The 21,144-nt window shown below is 41.0% G+C and overlaps 1 protein-coding gene across 2 annotated transcripts in view; it reads right to left on the bottom strand.

The window, feature by feature from the left end:
• Plcl2 (phospholipase C like 2) overlaps window positions 1-20,747 on the bottom strand; it is a 168,190-nt gene extending 147,443 nt beyond the window's left edge. Inside the window, exon 1 of one of the 2 annotated variants that reach the window (XM_048454466.3) lies at window positions 20,376-20,740. In XM_048454466.3, coding sequence (XP_048310423.2) covers window positions 20,376-20,705 — 330 coding nt within the window. In that variant the 5' untranslated portion in view covers window positions 20,706-20,740. Of the gene's footprint in view, window positions 1-20,375 lie in introns of both variants that reach the window. The other variant, XM_085679360.2, reaches the window with a different exon arrangement.
• Window positions 20,748-21,144: the final 397 nt, after the last annotated feature.

Genomic DNA, 21,144 nt, shown 5'->3' on the forward strand with positions numbered 1-21,144 from the left:
GATTTCAAGTTGTGCTAAAGAGCTATAGGAATAAAACAAACCACATGGTATTGGCACAGAAACAGACACTTTGATCGATGGAATCAATATGAACATCCAGACATAACTCCATACACATTTGGACATCTGATTTTTGATAAAGAAGCCAGAAGTACACAGTGGAAACACGACGGCATCTTCAACAAATGGTGCTGGTCAAACTGGACAGGTACATGTAGAAGAATCCAAACAGATCCATATTTCTTATCCTGCACAAAACTCAACTCCCAAGGATCAAAGACCTCAACACAACACCAGATACACTGAACTTGATAGAAGAGAAAGTAGGAAATAACCTTGAACTCTTGACCCAGGAAAAGACTTACAAACAGAACAGCCTTAACACAGGCACTAAATTCAACAATTAGATGGGACCTCATGAAACTAAAGAGGTTCTGCACAGCAAAGGACACTGTCATTCACACAAAGTGGGAACCTAAAAAATGGGAAAAGATTTTTATGAAATACATATTTGATACAGGGTTAGTGTTTAAAATAGATAAAGAACACAAAAGAAAAACTTGGATATCAAGAAAAATGGGGTACAAATCTAAACTGAGAATTCTCAAAAGAGGAAACCTGAATGGCTGAGACACACAATCAGGAAAATTAAAATCTAAGAAACTTTGAGATTTCCTCTTACACCCATCAGAATGGCTAAGATTAATAATACAAGTGACAGCTCATAGTGGCAAGGACATAAGGGGAACACTCCTCTATTGCTGGTGGGAGTGCAAACCTGTACAGCCACTACAGAAATCATTGTGGTAAATTCTTAGGAAGATGAGACTCTATCTCAAGATCTGACTAAACCACTCTGGACATATACCCAAAGGAGGCTTCATCCTATCAGAGACACTCATTAACCATGTTCATTGCTGCTCTATTTATAATAGCCAGAATCTGGAAACAACCTAAATGTCCCTCAACAGAAGAAAATATAAAGAAAATATGGTAATTTATATAACAAAGTATTACTCGGTCATAAAAAATGAAATCATGAAATTTGCAAAAAAGAAATGGAACTAGAAAAAATATGGTATGAATTTTACGTGGGTTTTAGCTGTTAAGTCGATGGTAACCAAGCTACAATCTATAGAACCAGAGGTTAGGTATGGAGTAAGGGACTGAAGGATAGACAGATCTCATCAGGTAAGGGAAATGGAATAGTTATAAATGAATGGGAATAAGACAGTTATGGATGGTAGATGGGAGCAGGCTGGAACATGAGGATCAAGTCAAGATGGAGAGGGAAGAGAAGAGGGAGATGAGGAGGGGAACCTCAACTCAACCTCAACCTCAGGGAGGACAACTAAAATTAAGGGTGGGGTAGTACGGAAATACAGTAAAGGCTCCTTAAAACATATACATATATAAAGACAATCTAAATGAAATCATGAAATAGTAGAGAAAACAGATTCCCCAACTGGACATTTCTTGTCACCAAATGAAGTGGGACTGGGTTACATCTAATTGAGTTGTTGGCCAAAGGAATCCCATGGGAAAACTCAAACAACTTGGCTATTGTGAAGACTATACCTTGCTCTCCACAAACTGATAGCAAGGCCCCGCTACTAAAGACAACACCTACACACTGAACATAGAGAAGTCAAGCTGGTTGCCTACATAGAACCTTCTTATTTACATGCTAGCCTCTTTGGTACAGGAAAGCACTCTGCACACTACTAAAAGAAACATAAATACCAACCCAGACACAAACCTTTGATCTACAACGGTGTCCATCCCCCAAAATATGCTAGGGCACTGGTGGCACAAAGCGTGGGAGTAACCAACACATATCTGATTTAACTTAAGGCACATTTCACCAAATGGAATCCATACCCAACACTGCTTTGGTGACCAAGAACCTGAGATTAGACAGCCAAATAGGTAGGGTAGAACCAAATACTTAAAAAAAAAAAAAAGTAGCACTAAAATGACTGCTAATGACATTCTGCTACACTCACAGATCAGAGCCTTGCTCGGCCATCATCAAGAGAATTGGTACAGAGATGCAGAGTGAGAGACCTTGGAACACTCAGCCCTAAATGGGATGTCTCCATCATATCACTCTCCTCGGACTCAGGGAACCTTGTGGAAGAGGAGGTAGGAAGATTATAAGAGCCAGAGGGGATGAGGACACCAGGAACACAAGTCCCCTAATCAACACGACCAGGTCTCATATGAGTTCCCAGAGACCGAGGCAGCAGGCGAGGGCCTGCACACCTCTGTACCAGGTCCAGTTCAGTGTTTTTGTAGGATTCCTGAGTGTGTGAAAAAGTGGATCCGATTCTTGTGCCTTCTCTTGGGTTCTTCTCCTTCTGTGTTTTATACAACTCCAAAGCGTTAGTTTTTGTGGTAACGTACATTTTTATTTTATTGTATATTATTATTATTATCCTGTAGAATCCTGCTTGTTTCCTAATGAGAGACAGAAAGGAAGTGGAATCCAGATGGGAGAAAAAATGGAGAAGAACTGGGAAGAATAGAAGAAGGGGAAACTGTAATAAGGATATATTATGTGAGGGAAAAATCTGTTTTCAATAAATGAATTTTTTTAAATGGAGGCACATAAAACAAAGAAATATGTGAAACTTGAATTAAGTGACTTTTTTTAGTTGACTATTTATTTGTTAAACTTGTTTACCCTGTTCTAAAACAAATCCAGAGGACAGGGAATTTACTTATATTTTTTAAATCATGGCATTTAGTTAGGTAACTTAATGTAGATTAGATATGTGATGTAATTTAGGAGTTAACTTTAATTATAATAGTCCAGGTGATTTGCTTTAAACAATAGATAGGGACAAGCAGTAGGAATACAGAGAGAACATAGTTAGCCACAAGGTTATGACCAATGAAGTTGGACAATGAATAGAGCTTATTACCCCATCCTCTTCATTGTGACTACTTTATACACACACATGCAAGCACACAAACACACACGCAAGCACACATGCATGCACGGTGAGGGGTGTTGGGAGGCAGAGACAGAAAGACAGACAGAGACAAACAGGGAAGACTGAGACCGACAGACAGAGACAAAGTATATACTTGCAATCACACACGACTGTTCAAAAGGGAGGAGAGGAGGTGAATATAATCTAAGAATGTCAGCTTGTCGGTGCCAAATCTGACAGTAACAGAGAGTATCCTTATATTTATAGCAATATTATTTGGAATAAAACATTAAAACTAGTGTCATAAATAAACACACACAATGTATTCTGAAGATGAGATGTAATGCAATGACATAAGTTTATACTCAGTTTTTCATCCAATGAGTAGAAAACATTGTGAAGCAAAGAACCCCATTCTATAACTCCTGAAAACAAATGTAAATGAATCTTTAATAATTACTGAAAAAAGTGCTTTACATGCATCATCTCGATCAATTCTCCCAAAGATACAAGGACCTCAGTCGCTTAGAGATGAGGAAAGCAGACAGCAGATGATCATTAGCCTGGATTAGCAGGCCGAATCTGAGCACTACGTCCCTCCTCCTTCCAAAAAGCAGCACCCTATAGAAATGAGCTTCATCTATGCCCAAGACCTGGTAATAGAGTCAGTGAAGCATTACTTGAGCATCTGACGAATAACATATATGGCCCAGCACTAGGTGACCGGGTTATCTTTCTTGTGCTTGTGACTTTGCTGTATTGTGTACCTCTCCAAGAGTCTCAGGACAATGACAAGTCCCACAAACTACATCTTTCCTAGGTTCTAAGACTACCCAAGAACGAAGCTCGTTATCTAGACTTCTAGATGTGTGTTCATGCACGCGCGCATGTGTGTGTGTGCGTGCGTGCGTGTGTGTGAGTGTGTGCGTGTGTGTGTGTGTGTGTGTGTGTGTGTGTACACTCACTCTTGGGGACTGAAGGGGTTGAACCCATGTGTCTTGTGCACACTACTCAAGTACTGTAACACTGAATCTATTCTTCTGTTTAAAGAATAGCCATTTTCAGATTCTCAGAAAATGCCAGTGTACTGGTTATTACTGAGCATTTCTCTTACTACTGTTACCAAATACTGGACAGAACCCACTTAAAAATGACTTAGTTAGCTTGGCTCACAGTTTTAGGCCAAGGAAGCCATGGTACAATTCACGGTGTCAGGAGTTTATGGTTGGGCAGATGAGGAAGAGAATGCAGGAAAGGCTGTCCCAGCCAGCTTTCTCCGCTTCCCTTTCCATTCAGTCCAGGACTCCTAACATCATGGCACGAGCCACATTCAGTTAGGCCTCTCTGGGAATACCAAAGAAAAACCACCCACTGTCTTCTAGATGATAACAAGCTCAATTGACAATAAGCATTAATCAGCATGTCCGGGAAATTTTTAAACTGTATGTGACAAATTTTCAGAACGTAATTAGCAATAAAATCCAAAATCTCAAAATTTCCTTTTTTATTAAAAATGTTTTAATCTCTACTCTAAAATCTTGCGATTTTTTTTTTTTTAGAAAAATCACACAAAGATTAACTAGACTCAATAGCTAGAATAGCCTGAGAAAGCTGTGGAACTTCACAATGGATTTTACACTTTCACCGTAAGACAACACTTAAATATACTAATAGAAAAGAGGGTAAAAAGAACTGAAAATTAATGTGGTCAAACTCTTTTTAAGGTAACAGCGTATAAGAAATAATTTATCCAAGTAGCTACAGGAAGGGAACAGAATTCAGGAGTTATAAGAGTGCATGATTTCTTCAACTCTGCAGCTAGAGACAATCCTTCCTCAGTGGCTGCCCGCCTCCCTGGGCTCTGCGGCCACAGGGCCGGGGCTAGGACTGGGTGGAGTGAAGAAGCACACTTCTATTCTTAGTACGTTCCTGGCCACTCTGAAATCTCCTGGTCACAAATTATGGCCTGCTGTCTTTTAAATAGATTTTCACTCACAGGATTCATAGAAAATACCTCAGAATCAAAAAGAGATATGTAAGTTATTACATAAAGCTAATTTCATTTTGAAAGTAATTTTAGGTAAGAAGTATTATACATGTTCACAAATTTAGCTATAAAGAGGGCTTAAAATACCTTTCACTGCAAGTGTACTTGGAAGGGTACATCCTATAATTTGTAGACTATTCATTATTAATGTTAAAATCAGAAAATTTGAATTTTAAAAATCAAATTTGTCCAAACTTGAAAATGATTATCTTGACAAAAATTAGTAATACAACAGATCTAAACTGATGATACAAGTCACATATTAACTACTGTAAATTTATCTTCAAATTTAAATAATATAATTAGTAATTTCTGTTTGAAAATTATATGCTGAAAGTAAAAAGAAATAATTATATATTCTCCATCTTCATCATACTTGTTAGTAAGAAAATCAGAAGGCTGTCTACTCACATCAGGACCAACTTATCTACTATGCACACAATGCTGAAATGAGGCTCACAATAAAGATTCAGGAAAATATTTACTTTCTTCTAGAATGAGAAGAATGAAAAGGTCAGTTATATCAAACATTATCTACCATTATACCCAAACAGAATATCATTCTTAATTTTGTTCTACAAAAAAATCTTTATGTATACCTACTACAAATGAAATCCTTCCAGTTCAGAAGCCTCCCTAGGAGGCTGGCACTGTGTTATCTTGTCAAAGCAAGAGATGGCCAGTGATGTTCTAGCTCAGTCTGGGAAATGACTCCTTCCCTGGGCAGGGATGTAGGAGTGAGCAGGCTTCCCACTTGCTGCTGACACTGCCTGGAGGCTCCAGCATAGAGCCAGAGCTGCAGCAACCGCAAAGTTTTCTCTCAGTCATTCTCGGAGTGCTTGGTTTCTTTTCCCTTTGTAATATTTAGAAATATATACTCATAAATGCCAAATTTTTCATACAGTTCATTTTTGCATGAAATGTTAGAGCTGACAACTCATTTTCTCCGCACAGAAGGATTTTTAAGTTATGAATAATCAATTGGAAACAGCAAAATATAAATATCTGTAAGTGGAAGAAGCAGCGTCCCTCCAAGCAGCACGTCCACTGGCAGCCTGCTTCTTTAGTGTCATACAAAAGCTCAAACTGGGTCTGGTCTATGACTTCTAGCTTTTGTTCTAATGATAACTGAGCCACGTGGTGCCATGTAGAGAATGAGAGCCATTCTGCCAAGTCTGGGCCAGTGTGTGTGGAGCAGAGTGACAGTCCTTGGTCTACATCTACCTGCATCATTCCCTGCACCCGACATAGGTCTCTGTGGTAAAGACACCTGTTGGGATGCCATCTCTCATGAGGTAGAGAACTCAGTCCATATTTCCACAGGAGGCTGGGGGAACAAAGAAACTTCAGAAGACATTCTGTTGTTTTTCCTGGAGTCCACGACTTGTACTCACAAAGGCTGCCAACCGCAGAGCACTCAAGCCTGAGACGCATGAGGCTGTCTGCTTCCAGGCTGCGCTTCCACAGCAACAGCTGGATAAAAGCACTCCCCGCTTCTCAACAGCAACCACTGTGGCAACGGCAAAGACTGAACTAAAAGACCTCATTCACAGGGCCAGAAAGCCCAAATAGGCCAACCTGCCAACCAGCTCTTCCTCTGCAAACAGTCTGTCTCTTTGAAAGGTCTCTACAGCTCGGTCCCTCCTCTATCACTCACACGTATTCCCTTACACCCTGTTCTCTAGAAAACCAGTAAAGCTCAGTGGTAATTCTATACTGCTTTATTTTGTTGTTAATATGTTTTCTGTTGGTTTTGTTTTGTCGTTACCAAGATCTAAAAAGGCTAAAAAGTAAAAAATCATGTCTCTGGCTCTGACCAAATTAACAGTGCCAGAGGTCACACATTCAGTTTTTCAGGATCACTAGACAGCACAATTGACAACACTGAGCAGGGTCGTGAAAAGCTACAGGTTACTCAGGACAAGTGAGGTATTTGTTTGTTTGTTTGTTTGTTTTCTTTGGCTAAATAAGAAAAGCCGGATTAGCTGCCCACATCAGATGGTCTCCCCCCTGGAACCACTGCTTTCTTACCAGCACAGTCAAAGGCATCCATAAACACTTCACTTTCCAAGAGACCACAAAAGATAATTCTGGGATAGTCCCATACGCACATAAATAATAATAATTTAAAAAAAAAAAAACAGCACAGGGTCACAACTAACTGGCTCACAAGAGTAGGCTAAAGGGACCTGTCCCTTCAAAAGTCCCTAAAGAGCAAAAGAAACCTCAGAACCTTGAGTATACAGCAACGTGTTACAGAATCTGCAGCAAATCTTTTCTTCTGCACACAGCCGCAGACCCAATTTGACCATTTCCCCGAAATAAAGCTTCACACGATGCTTTCCACTGGGTGTGGCTCCTCCTCCACTTGGCTGCACGACAGCCAACCTCTGTCAACCTTCAGACTATATCCTCTCACATGTACGGGTGCACAGTGACATGCAGGACACCGCTCCTACAGATTCCACACTTTCACTGGCAAATGCCCTGCTGTGAAAGTAAAATTAAAGAGCAGAAATTCAATGTACTCTGCTTTCTGTGTGGGCTACTTTTATGTCGACATGATAGCTAGAATCATTGTGGAAGAGGGAACCTCAATTGAAAACATGCCACAATCGGATTAGCTTGTGGGGGGGGGCAAGCATGTGGTGCACTTTCTTGACAATCGACGCGGGTGGGCCCAACTTACTGTAGGCAGTGCCACTTCTGGGCTGGTGGTCCTGGGTGCTATCAGAAAGCAGGCTGAGCAAGTCATGAGGAGCAAGTCAGTAGGCAGAGTTCCTCCATGGCCTCTGATTCAACTCCTGCCTCCGGCTTCCTGCTCTGACTTCCCAGGATGATGGACTAACAGCCGTAAGATAAAACAGGTCCTTTCCTCCCAGGATGCTTTTGGTCATTATGATTTATCATAGCTCTAGAAACCATAACTAATGGACTTTCTCCGGGATCTGCAAGCATGCCAGGATAGGACTGCCCAGAAAGGGAAGGTCACCAATGCCAACTTCCAGATCCCACAGAGTTAACAGATCCCACCTAATATCTGACTGCTTAGTACTAACTTCAGCATAAAAGTAAGTGTTTCCACAGGAAGGGTTACAAAGTCATAGGAAAAATACTGATGGAAAAAATGCAATTCATGGATTACAGGATAAGAATAAGATGGTTAAGCTTTAAATCAAGAAGGTTTTAAAGTTTAAAACCTAAAAGAAAATAAATTCATATATTCTCCTTTTCAAAAAGCTCAATATTTGTTCCTCTCTGGCATACAAATTTGTGCACTCCTAGTTACTAATACTCTTTCTAAGAAGTAAATGTTTCTGAGGCAGATTCTAATTAAATCTTTTTTATTTTAAGTGAAACGACACATGAAAAATGATACAAGACCCTCAGAGGTTACTGGGTAGAGGCATATCAGGACCTAGATACTCACATAATTCCTTCCATAACAATTTAGATACAAAATTTTAAAGTTATACCTAATTCTTGTTACAGGGAATCATTCATTTTATTTTAATAGCAGTATACTAATAGACTTCCATCACCATAGTAACACACCTGGGACAGTTAATGTGAGAGCTCGTTTGCTTAGTTTTGAAGTTGGGGCTTCTAGGAGTATACTGGGTGAGACTTGGGGGGATTATCTAACTGAACACGTTGTCTTCATGTCTGGGAAGCAAATAAAGGTGAGGTTTCAGTCCCATAAGTCCCATTAAGAGAACACTAAATGACTTAAAGAATGTCCACAAGGCCCCACCCCCTAAACATTTCATCACTTCCAACACCGCCATCCTGGGGACACAGACTTCAGTGCCTTTGGGAAACACACATATACTACAGCAAGCAGAAGAACCAGAGTTGATCACATCTCTTTGAAAGACAAGCTATAATTTAAGCTTGTCAACTTCTTTTAAAATAAATAAATAAATAAATAAATAAATAAATAAATAAATAAATTCCCTCTCATTCAAACTGATTCAACGGGTACAAATGAGAATGGAGGTTGGGGAAATGGTTCCGCTAGTAAAGTGCTTGTCTCACAACCATAAAGGCCTGGATTTGGATCTCCAGCACCCCCATGAAAAGTTGGGCCCAGTGGCAGTATCTGTAACCCCTAGGGAGACAGGAAGGTCCCTAAACCTTGCTGACAAGCCAGTCTAACTGAAATGGCACACTCCATGTTCAGGAAAGGACTCGGTCTCAACAATCAGCATGCCTGAGGAAGATACCCTGTCAGCCTCAAGCCGCCCATCCAAGCTACACTCACACACAAACATATACACCACATACAAATGTAACCCCAAAACAATTAAAAGAGAAGAAAGGAGAATGGATGGTGATCCATTTTGTGAAATTAGCTACACAGCAGGAGACAACAGGGTGAGAAAAGGAAGACCAGGTTTGACTCTGTGCAGCAAGCTGCTGGGGGTGATGTGCTCAAGAGGGTGCTGGGGGAAAGCCTGCACTCAGGAGATCAACCTAAACTCACCAGCGAATCCACATTAACTGTAGCCACACCTGTGGGAAAGTTGTCACGAATGAGCCAGAACTAGGAGCAGTCCTAGTGAACTGTTCAGATTGTATGAACTGTGTGCCCTGATAATCTTTACCAGTGGAAGACAATCGAGGAGTAGCTCAAAGAAGAGATAGAGAAATAAGTCACAGATCCCTCTCAAGATACAGCCACAAATGGGACAACAAAAAGGCAGGTGGTAGTTGAGGAAGGGGCTGAAGACGGTGTGGAAACACCCCATTTTGTTTTTGTTTTTTAAGAACCTGAATGCAGTATTCAGCAAACTACTAGTGACAACTGAAGGAGCAAGGGGAACTTTCCATGACAAAAAATGAAATGAAGGAATGACCACTCTTCCCGCTCTGTAGAAGATAGCAGAAGAAACACTGAGGTCTAAAGAAAACTTTAGACATACCCAAGAAGACAAAAGGAACAAATAAACAACCCTAGAACACTCAATCAAAAGAGATCTAATAGAAGATCACAAAAACAACAAAATGACAGGAATTAATGCATAACGTTCCATGGTAACTCTTAATAGTTTCTACTTCCTAATGAGAGGCACAGGTCAGAAAACAGGATCTAGGGGTTTTTTTTGGGTTTTTTGTTTGTTTGTTTGTTTTGCTGACTCCAAAAAACATACCCCATGACCATGATATACACCACCTTATGGTAAATTTCTGGGGAAAGGTATTCCAAGCAAAGGAGCCAAGAAATTAGCAGGGATGGCTATTCTAATATCTGACCAAATCAATTTCACGCCACTTCAAAAGGCAAAAGGAGATAGATAAGCAAAAGATAAGGAGGGACAATTTATCCTCATTAAAGGAAAATCAAACAACAGGATATTAAAATCCTAGACATACATGCATTAAACACAGGAGCACCCAATCTCACATGTGCGCACACACACACACACACACACACACACACACACACACAAATTAGACTTAAAACCACAGATTAACACCGACACAGTGATAGTGATAATTTTAATACCTGACACTCACTAATAAGCAGGTAATCTGGAAAGAAACTAAATAGAAAACTTGAATTAAATGACATCACAAATCAAATGGATCTAACAGGTATGCATTTACAGAACATTCCACCCAAACACTATAGAATACATGTTCTCAGTGGCCTGTGGGACTTTCTCCAAAACAGACCACACTTTAGGATACAAAGCGAGCTTCAATAAATAGAGGAACATTAAAACTATATTCCACATCCTATCTGACTACCACACAATAAAGATGGAGAGCAACAATAAAAGAAAAGACAGACAGTATACAGGTTCGTGGAAGCTAAAGAAGATATTACTAAACTAAAATTGTGTGAAGAAGCAACCAAGATGGAGATTTCAAAATTCCTAGAGTTTTAATGAAAATGAAAAGACAAAGTAGAAACAGCCTTTGGCAAAATTCAACAACCACTCATGATAAAAGTGTTTAAGAGAGAAGAGGTATACTGGGATATTAGGTCTGAACATAACAAAGACATATACAGGAAGCACACAGTCTAAACAGAAAACCAAACAACAAAACCTAGAGGCCCTGCAAACTCAGCCTTCTCATCAGGTTAACGCTCTTCCTTGGAACCTGCCCAAGACAAGTGAAAGGTATGTGCTTCTGTGCTAGATTCCCGCACAGAATTTGGAAAATAAACCCTATCCAAATAGAATAAACAAGACTAATGGCGATCTAAGGGCACACGCTGAGAGGTCAAAGAGTACACACCACATAATTGAGGCTAGAAACGTATGAGTTGAAAGTTTACTGCTTCATAACTAATAGAATACATGTATGGATACCCCAGGAGCCTGAGCTCACTCATCATGACACGTGACTTGGCCAGTGGGCCCACCATAGCAAAGGCGCCACAGCACCACCAATGTGTCCCTTCCAATATAAGTCACCTGGGCTAAGAAACAACCTTCTCTGAGTAACCAGCATTTCCTACGGAAGGTGTGTCTTTTGAGCACAAGGTGAAAAGAGGAAAGGAAAAGGAGAGACTTGTCTCAGCAAAGGCTGAACCGTCAGGCATTACCTCTCTTCACTGTCGGGCCACTTCTCGGAAACATGATTGCTCTGAGAAGGCTTGCTCCAAGACCCAGAATGCGACGCGTAGACAAACCCACACAACCAGTCATTTGATTTATCAAAAAGGGCAATGCAATACATGAATAAAAGACTCTTATTTTCAAATAAATGATGCTGAGGGAATCATTTGCATGTACATATATAAAACATATTTAATATAAATATGTATTTCTAGTTAACATAAATACATGGTATAAATTTTTATTTAATATTAGTGCATACAAATGGTATGAATAATATAAAATATGTATATATTCCATATAGAATATGAAAAATAAAGCAAAGGTTAAAAGTTAATTAATGAAAATCTTCATGGTCATAAAAAGAGATCTCTTTAAAAGAGGACACAAAAACCATAACCATAACTGAAAATGTTAATAAATTTGGTTTCACAAAAATTAGAAATTGTTTTTCATTACAAGATAGCCTCTCAGGCCAGTGAAGAGACAAGCCATACCCAGGAGAAGACATTTACACGTCTATATCTCACAAAAGACACATGCAGAAAACATAAAGTTATGCAAATCAATTTTTAAAAAATTACAAACAAGGGAGTCAAACTGACCTTTTTTAAAAAACAACAGCAACAACAACAACATCCAAATGGTCAAGAAACATGAAAAAGTTCTCAGTATCACAGTCACCAGAACATTCAACCAGAAAACCACAGTAATGTTCCATTAATCACATAGCCATGAAAATAATTACAAAAAAAAACACTGATAATACAAATTATGTATATTTGGAGCAATTAGAAGTATTCAACCTGTTTAGTATCGAAAACATTTTAACTAGCTAGGAAAATTGCTGGCAGTATGTACTACAGCAAACATAATTATGTGCTATGAAAGAGATTAGTGTTTTTATAGATAAAAAATTATTTATGAGACCATACATAAGCAATGAAAGCCTTAAAACAAGGCTTTCTATACAAGAAATGTACATATTTCTTGTAACTAACTATCAAATGCCTCAAAAATAAGTATGTCCTTCATGCTATTATTTCATTAACCCCGAACTGAAAGCCCCAGAATGATTCTGCTGGCAGGTAGAGTGAATGGCTCCATAGGCAGAAGGGTGGAGACACCTAAACAACTCATTTATACTTTTTAAGAATAAATATTAAAATATAAAATAACTCGAAAACTCATAAGTACCATGACTACAGGAGAAGAGGTTTGGAAAGAGAAGAAACATAAAAGGAAGGAGGAGAACAGAGGAACAGTCACAAAGCTGGACTCTAACGGCGGCTGCCAAGAGCCACTTTGTCCCTCTGAAGCCACACTAATTGGTAAAAAGCAACTAAAGCTTCATAAGCAATATTCACAAAAAATGTGCAACCGTTTCCTGGCCATTTGCAATCAGAGAGCAGAAACCTGCTACCCATCTTGTCCTCTAAGGAGACAGACTAGACTCCCGCCAGCTCACTCTTCTGCAGTGTCTTTATAAACAGAGTATATGTACACAGGAGTAGACTGTGTATGCAGGCAGCTATCTACAGAAGGAAAAGATCCACAAAATTGCTATCTGTAAGACCACATTCTGTTCTATTAATAACCACATACTGCAATATTACAGAACAAATTTTCCAATTCTGTTATACTGGTATGCAAATAAATTAGTTCAACCATAGCCAGGAGCTAAATATACTCACTAACCAGTATGGCCTCGTATACTTCTAATGACAGAATTTTATGTGATCACTTTCCACTCTGAAAATATCATGAGTCTTCACTACTGATGTGTTTTAAAACCAGCTGCTTAGTTCTGGGGATATTAACACCTGCAGTTTTCAGCTCAGTATATTTAGCACACTACAAGATGCCCAAATATTGACTTCACAGTCAAGGAAAACGCTTTGCAGATCAGGTAGAACTTAGGGCATTGCATCCAGGACTGCGTCTCTAAAATCACTTAGTCACATGTGGTTTCTTCTAATATTAAGGAGCCACAATGGCTTGGGCAAATAAGCATAAAATGAGTAAGTATAATTTTTTTTTAAAAAAAAAAAATCTGTATTTCAGAAGTTAGAGTAGAAAAACTGGTGAAGCAGAAAACAAAACAAACAAAAAAACCCACATGGACTTTCAAAGACAGACAAATTTGGTCTGAATGCTGACTTTGCCCATGCAAATTCGGTGACCCTGCATGGGAACTCTCAATCCTTGTGAAAAGGTTTCCTTGCCTGTAAAGAGGAAGATGTCTCATTGCAAGTTCTGGGGAGAGAGGTGTGAAATGGTGACCATGAAACATTTGTTTCTCTTTACCTTATCCATCCACTGCAATAAAGGACTGGATTTCTAGCATCAAATGACAAAATAAACTGAGAGAACAGATTCCCATTTCAACACTGCATATCAGAACCTCACACTCCTTATTATTAATTCCACAGCACTCCCAATAAATACCTTTGACATTCCAATATCAATGAATAAAAGTTTAAGTAATTTAACTCCTTAAAAAGAAACAAAAGCTGAGCAGAAACTATGTAAATCGCTTTAAAAAAAAAAAAAACCCAAATACCAGGAAGAGATTAGGAGTTTTAACAGAGTTTAACACTCTCTGGCTATGCTATTTAAACTCTTAGACCAAAACATAAATATTCAAAGGTCCATTCTTAATTCAGGAACATAAAAGGGACAGATTATTTGGCCTCATCAGAACAATTCTGAAAGGAATGAAATTTCTGGACTCAACTTTATATGAAAGTTTTTCCTTATGATTATTTTCAAATAATTTTTAAAAATTAAGTGTATGAAAAAATTTCTTTTTGAAGAACACAGCACATGAAGTGGTATGTTCCAATGAGAATCACTTGGAGTTAAATCTAATAATCTCTTCAAAAAACTGTTGAGTTGTTATTCATCAGAACTTATTAACTCACATTTGACGCACACACACATGCACACACGTGTACATACAGTTAAATACACTTTCCATAAGACATTGAACTTTTTCATAAAGTCAGGGAGTAAGTAAAACACAGGTACCTATGAGGTAGAGAGAAGCAGAGAAGTATGAAAATACAGGTGAAGCTGGAGCTAGAAGGCAGGACAAAAAACCACTTCATACTAACTGAGACGCAGCCAACCAAACAACATCCTAGGAGTGACAGAAGGAGAAAAGGACTCCAAGCAGAGAAAGGCTTTGATAGAAGGTCATCCCACCCAGCTCCAAACTGAGATACTTCTGGGAGTGAATGGAGACACTATTAAATATTTGCAGCGACAAAAAAATAAAAACGCAGCCTTTCCCAAGCCAGTTCAGACAAATAAGGACGTCATGCAACTGTGGTCACGTTCACATGTTAACTGCACTAAACACAGGACCCAGGACAGCACCTAAATAGTTCACTCTCCAAAGCATCAACAGCACAGACCTAGAAAGTTCCTCGGCGCTTTTTTGTTACTGCCTTCCAACACAGGCACAGGACCAATGAACTCCAATTCCAACGACCCTGAAGGAGCCAGCTCATTACAGAACAACCTTCAGCGAAAAATGGGAGAGGAAAAACATCCTGGATGATGCTCAGGTAGTTGCGACTGCCTGCCATGCACTGAGCACACCTCATCTCACTGCGTCTCTAGTGCTGGGAGAGGGTCTTTATCCTCCTCATCTTAGATATGGCCACACAACGCCACACAGAAAGCAAGCAGGGGAGTCAGATGATTTGCCATCCTCTCATTTAACTCCAATACTCTGCCTTATGAATAATCCAAACAAATGCCACACAGCCAGGGTGCAGCCAAGTTGAGAGGGTTACCTAGAATACATTTTACCTAATAAACCCTGCCATGGTCAAGTGCTACAGGCCAGAAAACCCTGTTCTGATGTTGTAGAGTCCAAAGGTGGCAAGTGTCTACCAACAGCCTGAATTCACCCGACTGCCAGGTCAATGTAATTAACCATACGCTTTGTGAACCCCAACGTTTCTGTTATTCTGACATAGGGGAACAAAAGGGCTGTGACTATATTTCTCCAGTGGCTCTGACATACTCATATTCCAAACATAACCTTCCTGATTCATTATTATCAGCAGAAAAAAAGCACTGGCTGAGTGGCTTACATGGTTTCTATACATAATACTTTCAGCCATTCATGTGTGAAAATACTTGCATCCCACAAATAAAAACAAAAAGGAGATGAACACAGAGGTCTAGCAGTCGAGTAGGCAATACCATCCAAAATTAATATCTAAGGGATCTGGGAACTAACACATACATTTAAAAAGACTACAAATGTTCATTTATATTTGCATTATGGCTACAAATAGCATTGCTATATTTATCGAAAATTCAAAATTTAATAACTTAAGCCTTAAAACCAAACAGTATAAGTTAAACCCCTTATAGAACACCCAGCACTACAGAAGGAAGTAAAGTGACTTGGGAAGAGAATATTCTAAGAAAACATAAATGAATGATACAATCAACTAATAAAACAATTTCCCACCAATTGACTTTATGGATTTGATTTAAAATGCAAATCATATAAAAGATTAAAAGAAGGAAAAGCAAAGGGTGGGCAAGCGATTGCACTGCATACAAACGATGCACTCCGGTTACTCTGGGACAGTCAGTCGTGCTCTGACTTCCAAGTTACTGGGGTCTAAATGCATTAGGACAGAGTGAAGTGCAGAGCCGCTGAAGGCTCCATCAGGATCTGCCTATCTATTCAGACAATCCACTTTGTGATCCAGTTTCTACATGCCTAGCAAGCAGTTGGCTTTGTTTCTCCTTGTGTGAAAAAGGGAGAAGAAAAGCAAGAGTCTAAAGTTAAATATAGATATTAAGTTCCAATTCAGGAAAAGAAAAAAAAGTTACTGAGCCCTGTACTTTATCAGTGCAGAACTGACCAGTGCCAGTCTCTGCCTGTAAAAGCTCAATTAACTAAACCATACCCCAGTATAATGCTCAGGTATGTGTTTATTATTTTTGCTTGAATATGAAAAAAAAGAGTTCTTTAAAAGTCTGATGTTCTTCCTGCTTGGGAGCTCAGCATCGAGGCAGAAGAATATATGTTTCTCTAAAGATTGCAAGACAATTTCTTCTACTCAACAATATACAATTTCTATATTAAGATAAACAAAGTCAGTGTGAAGCTGGAGGCCTGGCCAAGTAGTTAGGACAGGTGATGAGACAGCTGCCTGGCTGTGTTATCTATCAACTATTTCTTCAACAGAGACAGAGTCCTCTCCCCTCCAATAGCCTGTACATCTAAAAGAGAAAATCAAATCTGGTATCCCAGACCAGCAAGGCTCCCTTGCTTACACAAAAAGTGTAAATGGATAGAGTGATCTGAAGAAAATGAAAGATGGGCACAGTCAAGAGACACAGTGCATGCAGCTCCAGCACAAGACACAGAGCTAGCCTCTCTGAACTCTGCCTTCCTCCACCCGTGGGTGACGTGGGGCCACGTCAGAGTCAGGGAAAGAACCACACTTTTCACATGCCCTGCCCACAGTGAGAGTTCAGTAAGCAGTGGTTACTGTTACTTCATCTGAACACCAAGTAATGCAATAGCCGCTCACCCTCAGTATGGAAAAGGGCCCCACATCGATAGCTGCCACACTCTAAGAACATGGAGAAGGGAGGATGACAAAGAGATCTGGGGGTAGGGATGAAGAGCATTGGTCAAAGGCTCTGCAGGTTGACTCTGGTGATGACAAGGAGACTTCATCCATTGCTACAGCTCATAAAACTGATACCAAGTACAACTGCAAACAGAACCCTTTTGAATGTGAAGTATTTAATTAGTTCTGATTGAAACAAACCACCAAAATTAATATAGTCATACTCATACATTTATTTCTAAAACAAACCTAAGGCCCCAAATATTATTTCATATTTTAATTAATGAATAAACTATGTATTTAAAAAATAAGTGGCCATCTGAAAAATTAACCAAATTATCTATTTGAAAGTAAAGTAGATGATATTGAATAGTGCCCAAGTGAACTACAGAAAGAGAAAATGAAAGCCGTGTTTTCATTTACTAGATTACTAAAGATGACAGACACAACTCTGTCCCTAAGAATCCCGCAATGTGACTCTGCAGACTAGCTCAGGAACATACTTTTGTTTTCAGTAAGTTAAAGAGAGCATAACTATCTGCCAGTGCTTTCCACAACTTCCGTACCATCTTAAAGCATCTAGTAAGACCCCTCCTGATTTTATCAAGATTGCTACCATAAGTGAGGAGCTCTTTTATTAAAAAGCTGTGTATCTATTTTGGGAGAAAAAAAAACATTTAACAATAATTTCTTGCTCATTGCCATTTATAAAAAATATGAAACACCAAAGTAATTACTTTAAATAAGTAGACTTCTGAACCACTTACCGTGTGTTTCTGAACACGTCAATCATGTCAGTGTTCCGCCTTCCTTCCCCTACCACTATCACGTGTGTCCCTCGCTCTGACTTAGTGTGACCCTGACCTAACAGGATGTGAAGTCTGAGAAGTAGAAGGCAGAAAAGAAGCACACGGTTGCCAGCGGCCAGCACAAGCCACACACACTAGCCTCTGGCCCCCAGCCACAGACCTGTGCTGTCTTCAGCACCCAGCTTAGGAAGAACCCAGGAGCATAAGCTTATGCGCCTGTGTTATTTCTGAACAAAAGTGAAATCTAATTTCTGTACTCATGTGGCAAAGGCACCTGTGCAGCACTCACTGCTATTCTATTAAGATATTATCTCTATGCTATATAATGTGTCTTTAGAAAGCACAACACTAAATCCCTAAAATCTTGATGCTCCAAGACACCAACTCACAAAGAAACCTTACCTATCTAGAGTGGCCTTTCTTTCTATACATAGGTACAATCAACTTTCAACACTACTTCCATAATTTTCCAGAATGGTTAAGAAAAAGTAAGTTGAAATAAAGACCAGAAAGGGGAATCTGTCAAGTCACTTTACTCAGTACAAGATACTAAGATATGATTGGTAAATCCAAAACCACCTGTTTTAGAAAGTACTTTGAGAAAAAACATGAACTTCCTCCCCATTCCCCTAGCCCTATAGTAAATAACTTGCTGAGCACTTGCAATGAGCCTGGCACTGTGTATTTAGGGCATCATGTTGAACAAAAAGCTAACTGGCTCCTTTAAAATGAAGAAAAATGAAAGCCTAACTTTGAAACTCAGAATCCGATGTAAGTAGCACCGCCATTTGCCAACCAGTGATTCTGAACAGCTCGCCCTTTTCGCTGGGTTTCTACAGCCTTCAATGGCAAAACAGTTCCAAGAACTCAATCTCAAGTTCACATCCTTCTGTCGTAGCTTCCCCAACAAGACGACAACACTGCTACTAGTCATCAGTTTTCCCTATGAATCTCAACATGAAGACTAACAAATTCCAACTTTTTACACATGAAAACAAGCCCTGGGAAGGAAAGGTTGTGAAGATTAAGCAAGTCTCTGAAACCATCACATAAAATTTTATTACTATCACAATGTAAAATCAACACACATATTTGTTAACCAATAAAAAACAGAAATATCACATAGTTCCGCAAATGGGATCAATAATCATATATACTTGAAAACAAACTACATACTAGGAAAAAAGCCGCCGCCACTCAAAGCTACCCAGGCAATGAAGACACTACTTCTCTCGGTTTTAAAGTGTGCTGCAGGAAGGTGATGTCTGGATCATTAAGACCTTCCACTGTGCCTGCCTCCCTCCCACATAGAGACTGAGCAAGCAGATGACAAGGGGAACACAGCTTCTCAGCGGCCTCCCAGCAGCAAGTGCTGGGTTTCTAGTCACAGGAGTCCCACCAGAGTCAACTCTGCCGCTGGCACATCCAACCTCTCTGGGTTATCAGCGAGAGGGACATAAACTCCATTGCTAATGTGCGTAGCTCCTCATTGCCCTGTCCTAAAGCCCCCTTCATTTTCCAAGAGCAACAATCCATTGCTGCTCCAAAATTAAGCAAGTCAAATGGGTCAATCCGGCCTAAGGCTCTTCTCAGCTTGTCAACTTTCTTCTCTACGGTATGTCACAAGAAATATTTTTATGTTGCAAACTAAACTGTAATATTTGAAGGAAATCACCATAAACTCTTAATGTCACTTCTTGAAATTTAAAATTCACAAAACAACTGGTGGTTTTCTAAATAGCACCATGGGGGAAAAAAGCAAAACCATTGCAAAGGAACTTGCTGATCTGGAGGCCTGCCCATGGCAGCTCGGAAGGAATTAAATTGTGCGGGAACTGTAATCTCCCAGAGCTTTTGAGCCTAAAACAGAGAAAATCTGCCTTTCTGTTTCCTTTCTCCACATAACTGAAGGAGGGGGATATATATCTTACATCCTTCAATTACGATTGCTTGCTAGGGGCAACTGATTAAAATGTAGATTAGAAGAAACCTATTAAATAATATATGTTCATTGTCTGAGGTTTTAAGAAAATATTTTCACATGATCCCTGTCTTTAAAATTCAACAGCGACCTTAGAGGGAGTGTGCCACCAGGCTAAGCTGCTGTTGAAAAGCATGTCCCTACTCAGGCAGGTACAAGGCCCATTTAATTTCAAGTCGATCCGGAGAGGTGACAGCCCCAAGTTGCTCTGGGAACGTCAGAGCACAGCTCTCCTGCACACTCCAGATCACCTCTCCATTCTTCCTCAATGCCAAGGGCTTCCAATCCCTGCTCCAGCACTCCAAACACCCTCGCTTCCCCTTTGCAACGGGCTCACTCTGCATCGCCTCCTTCCGCCACCGCTTCCCCGGGCGGGGAAAGCGAGCCCAAGGACGCGCGCGGGTCTCCAACCTACCTTGATGATGCTGCTCCGGCGGGGCAGGCCGCCCGGCTTGCTGTCCCTGGGGACGGGTCCGGCGGCCGGGCTAGGGGTCCGCGCGAGCGCCACGCCTCGAGGTCCCCTGGCGGGGCTGGCCCGGGCTTCGTCCCCGGACACGCCGAGGCTGCAGTCTCCGTTGGAAACCCCGCCGCTGTCATAGCGCGCCCGCCCGTGGCCGAGGCGACCTCCCCCGCCGCCGCCGCCGCCTTCCCCGGCTCCGGCTTTCAGGGCGCCCTTGGCGCCGAGGGCCGGGCCCGGGGAGGTGGGCAGGGCCTCGCCTGCGGCGCCCCGGCCACACTCCGCCATGGGCGCCCCACGACCCGCCTGCACAAAGCCGCGTCCCCGCGTCCCCGCGCCGCCTCGGGCCGCCTCGCGCGGCCCCTCCTCCTCGCCGCCTCCCGCCGCCGCCTCGGCCGCTTCTTCCGCTTTTTCTTTTCTTTTTTTTTTTTTTTTTTTTCTTTCTTCCTCTTTCTGATTTAGATGTGACGCGTGTAGCGAGCTGGCCTCCCGCACGGAGGACGTCGTGCCGGCCGAATCACCTCTGGGGTCCTGCCGGGGTCGGGGAGAGACAGAAGGGAGAGGAGTCAGCTCGGGCGGCGGCGCGGCTGCCGGCACCTGGGGAAGGAAAACACGCCCCGGCACACGCGCCGCTGCGGGCGCCAAAAATAACGCGCGCGCGCCGGCGCCCACCGCCGCGCGCCGCGTCCCCTCAGGCCGGGCGTCCGCGCGGGCTCGCAGCGGTGTC

This window comes from Myodes glareolus, chromosome 18 (genome assembly GCF_982192425.1).
Source record: "Myodes glareolus chromosome 18, mMyoGla1.1, whole genome shotgun sequence".
Lineage (NCBI taxonomy): Eukaryota > Metazoa > Chordata > Mammalia > Rodentia > Cricetidae > Myodes > Myodes glareolus.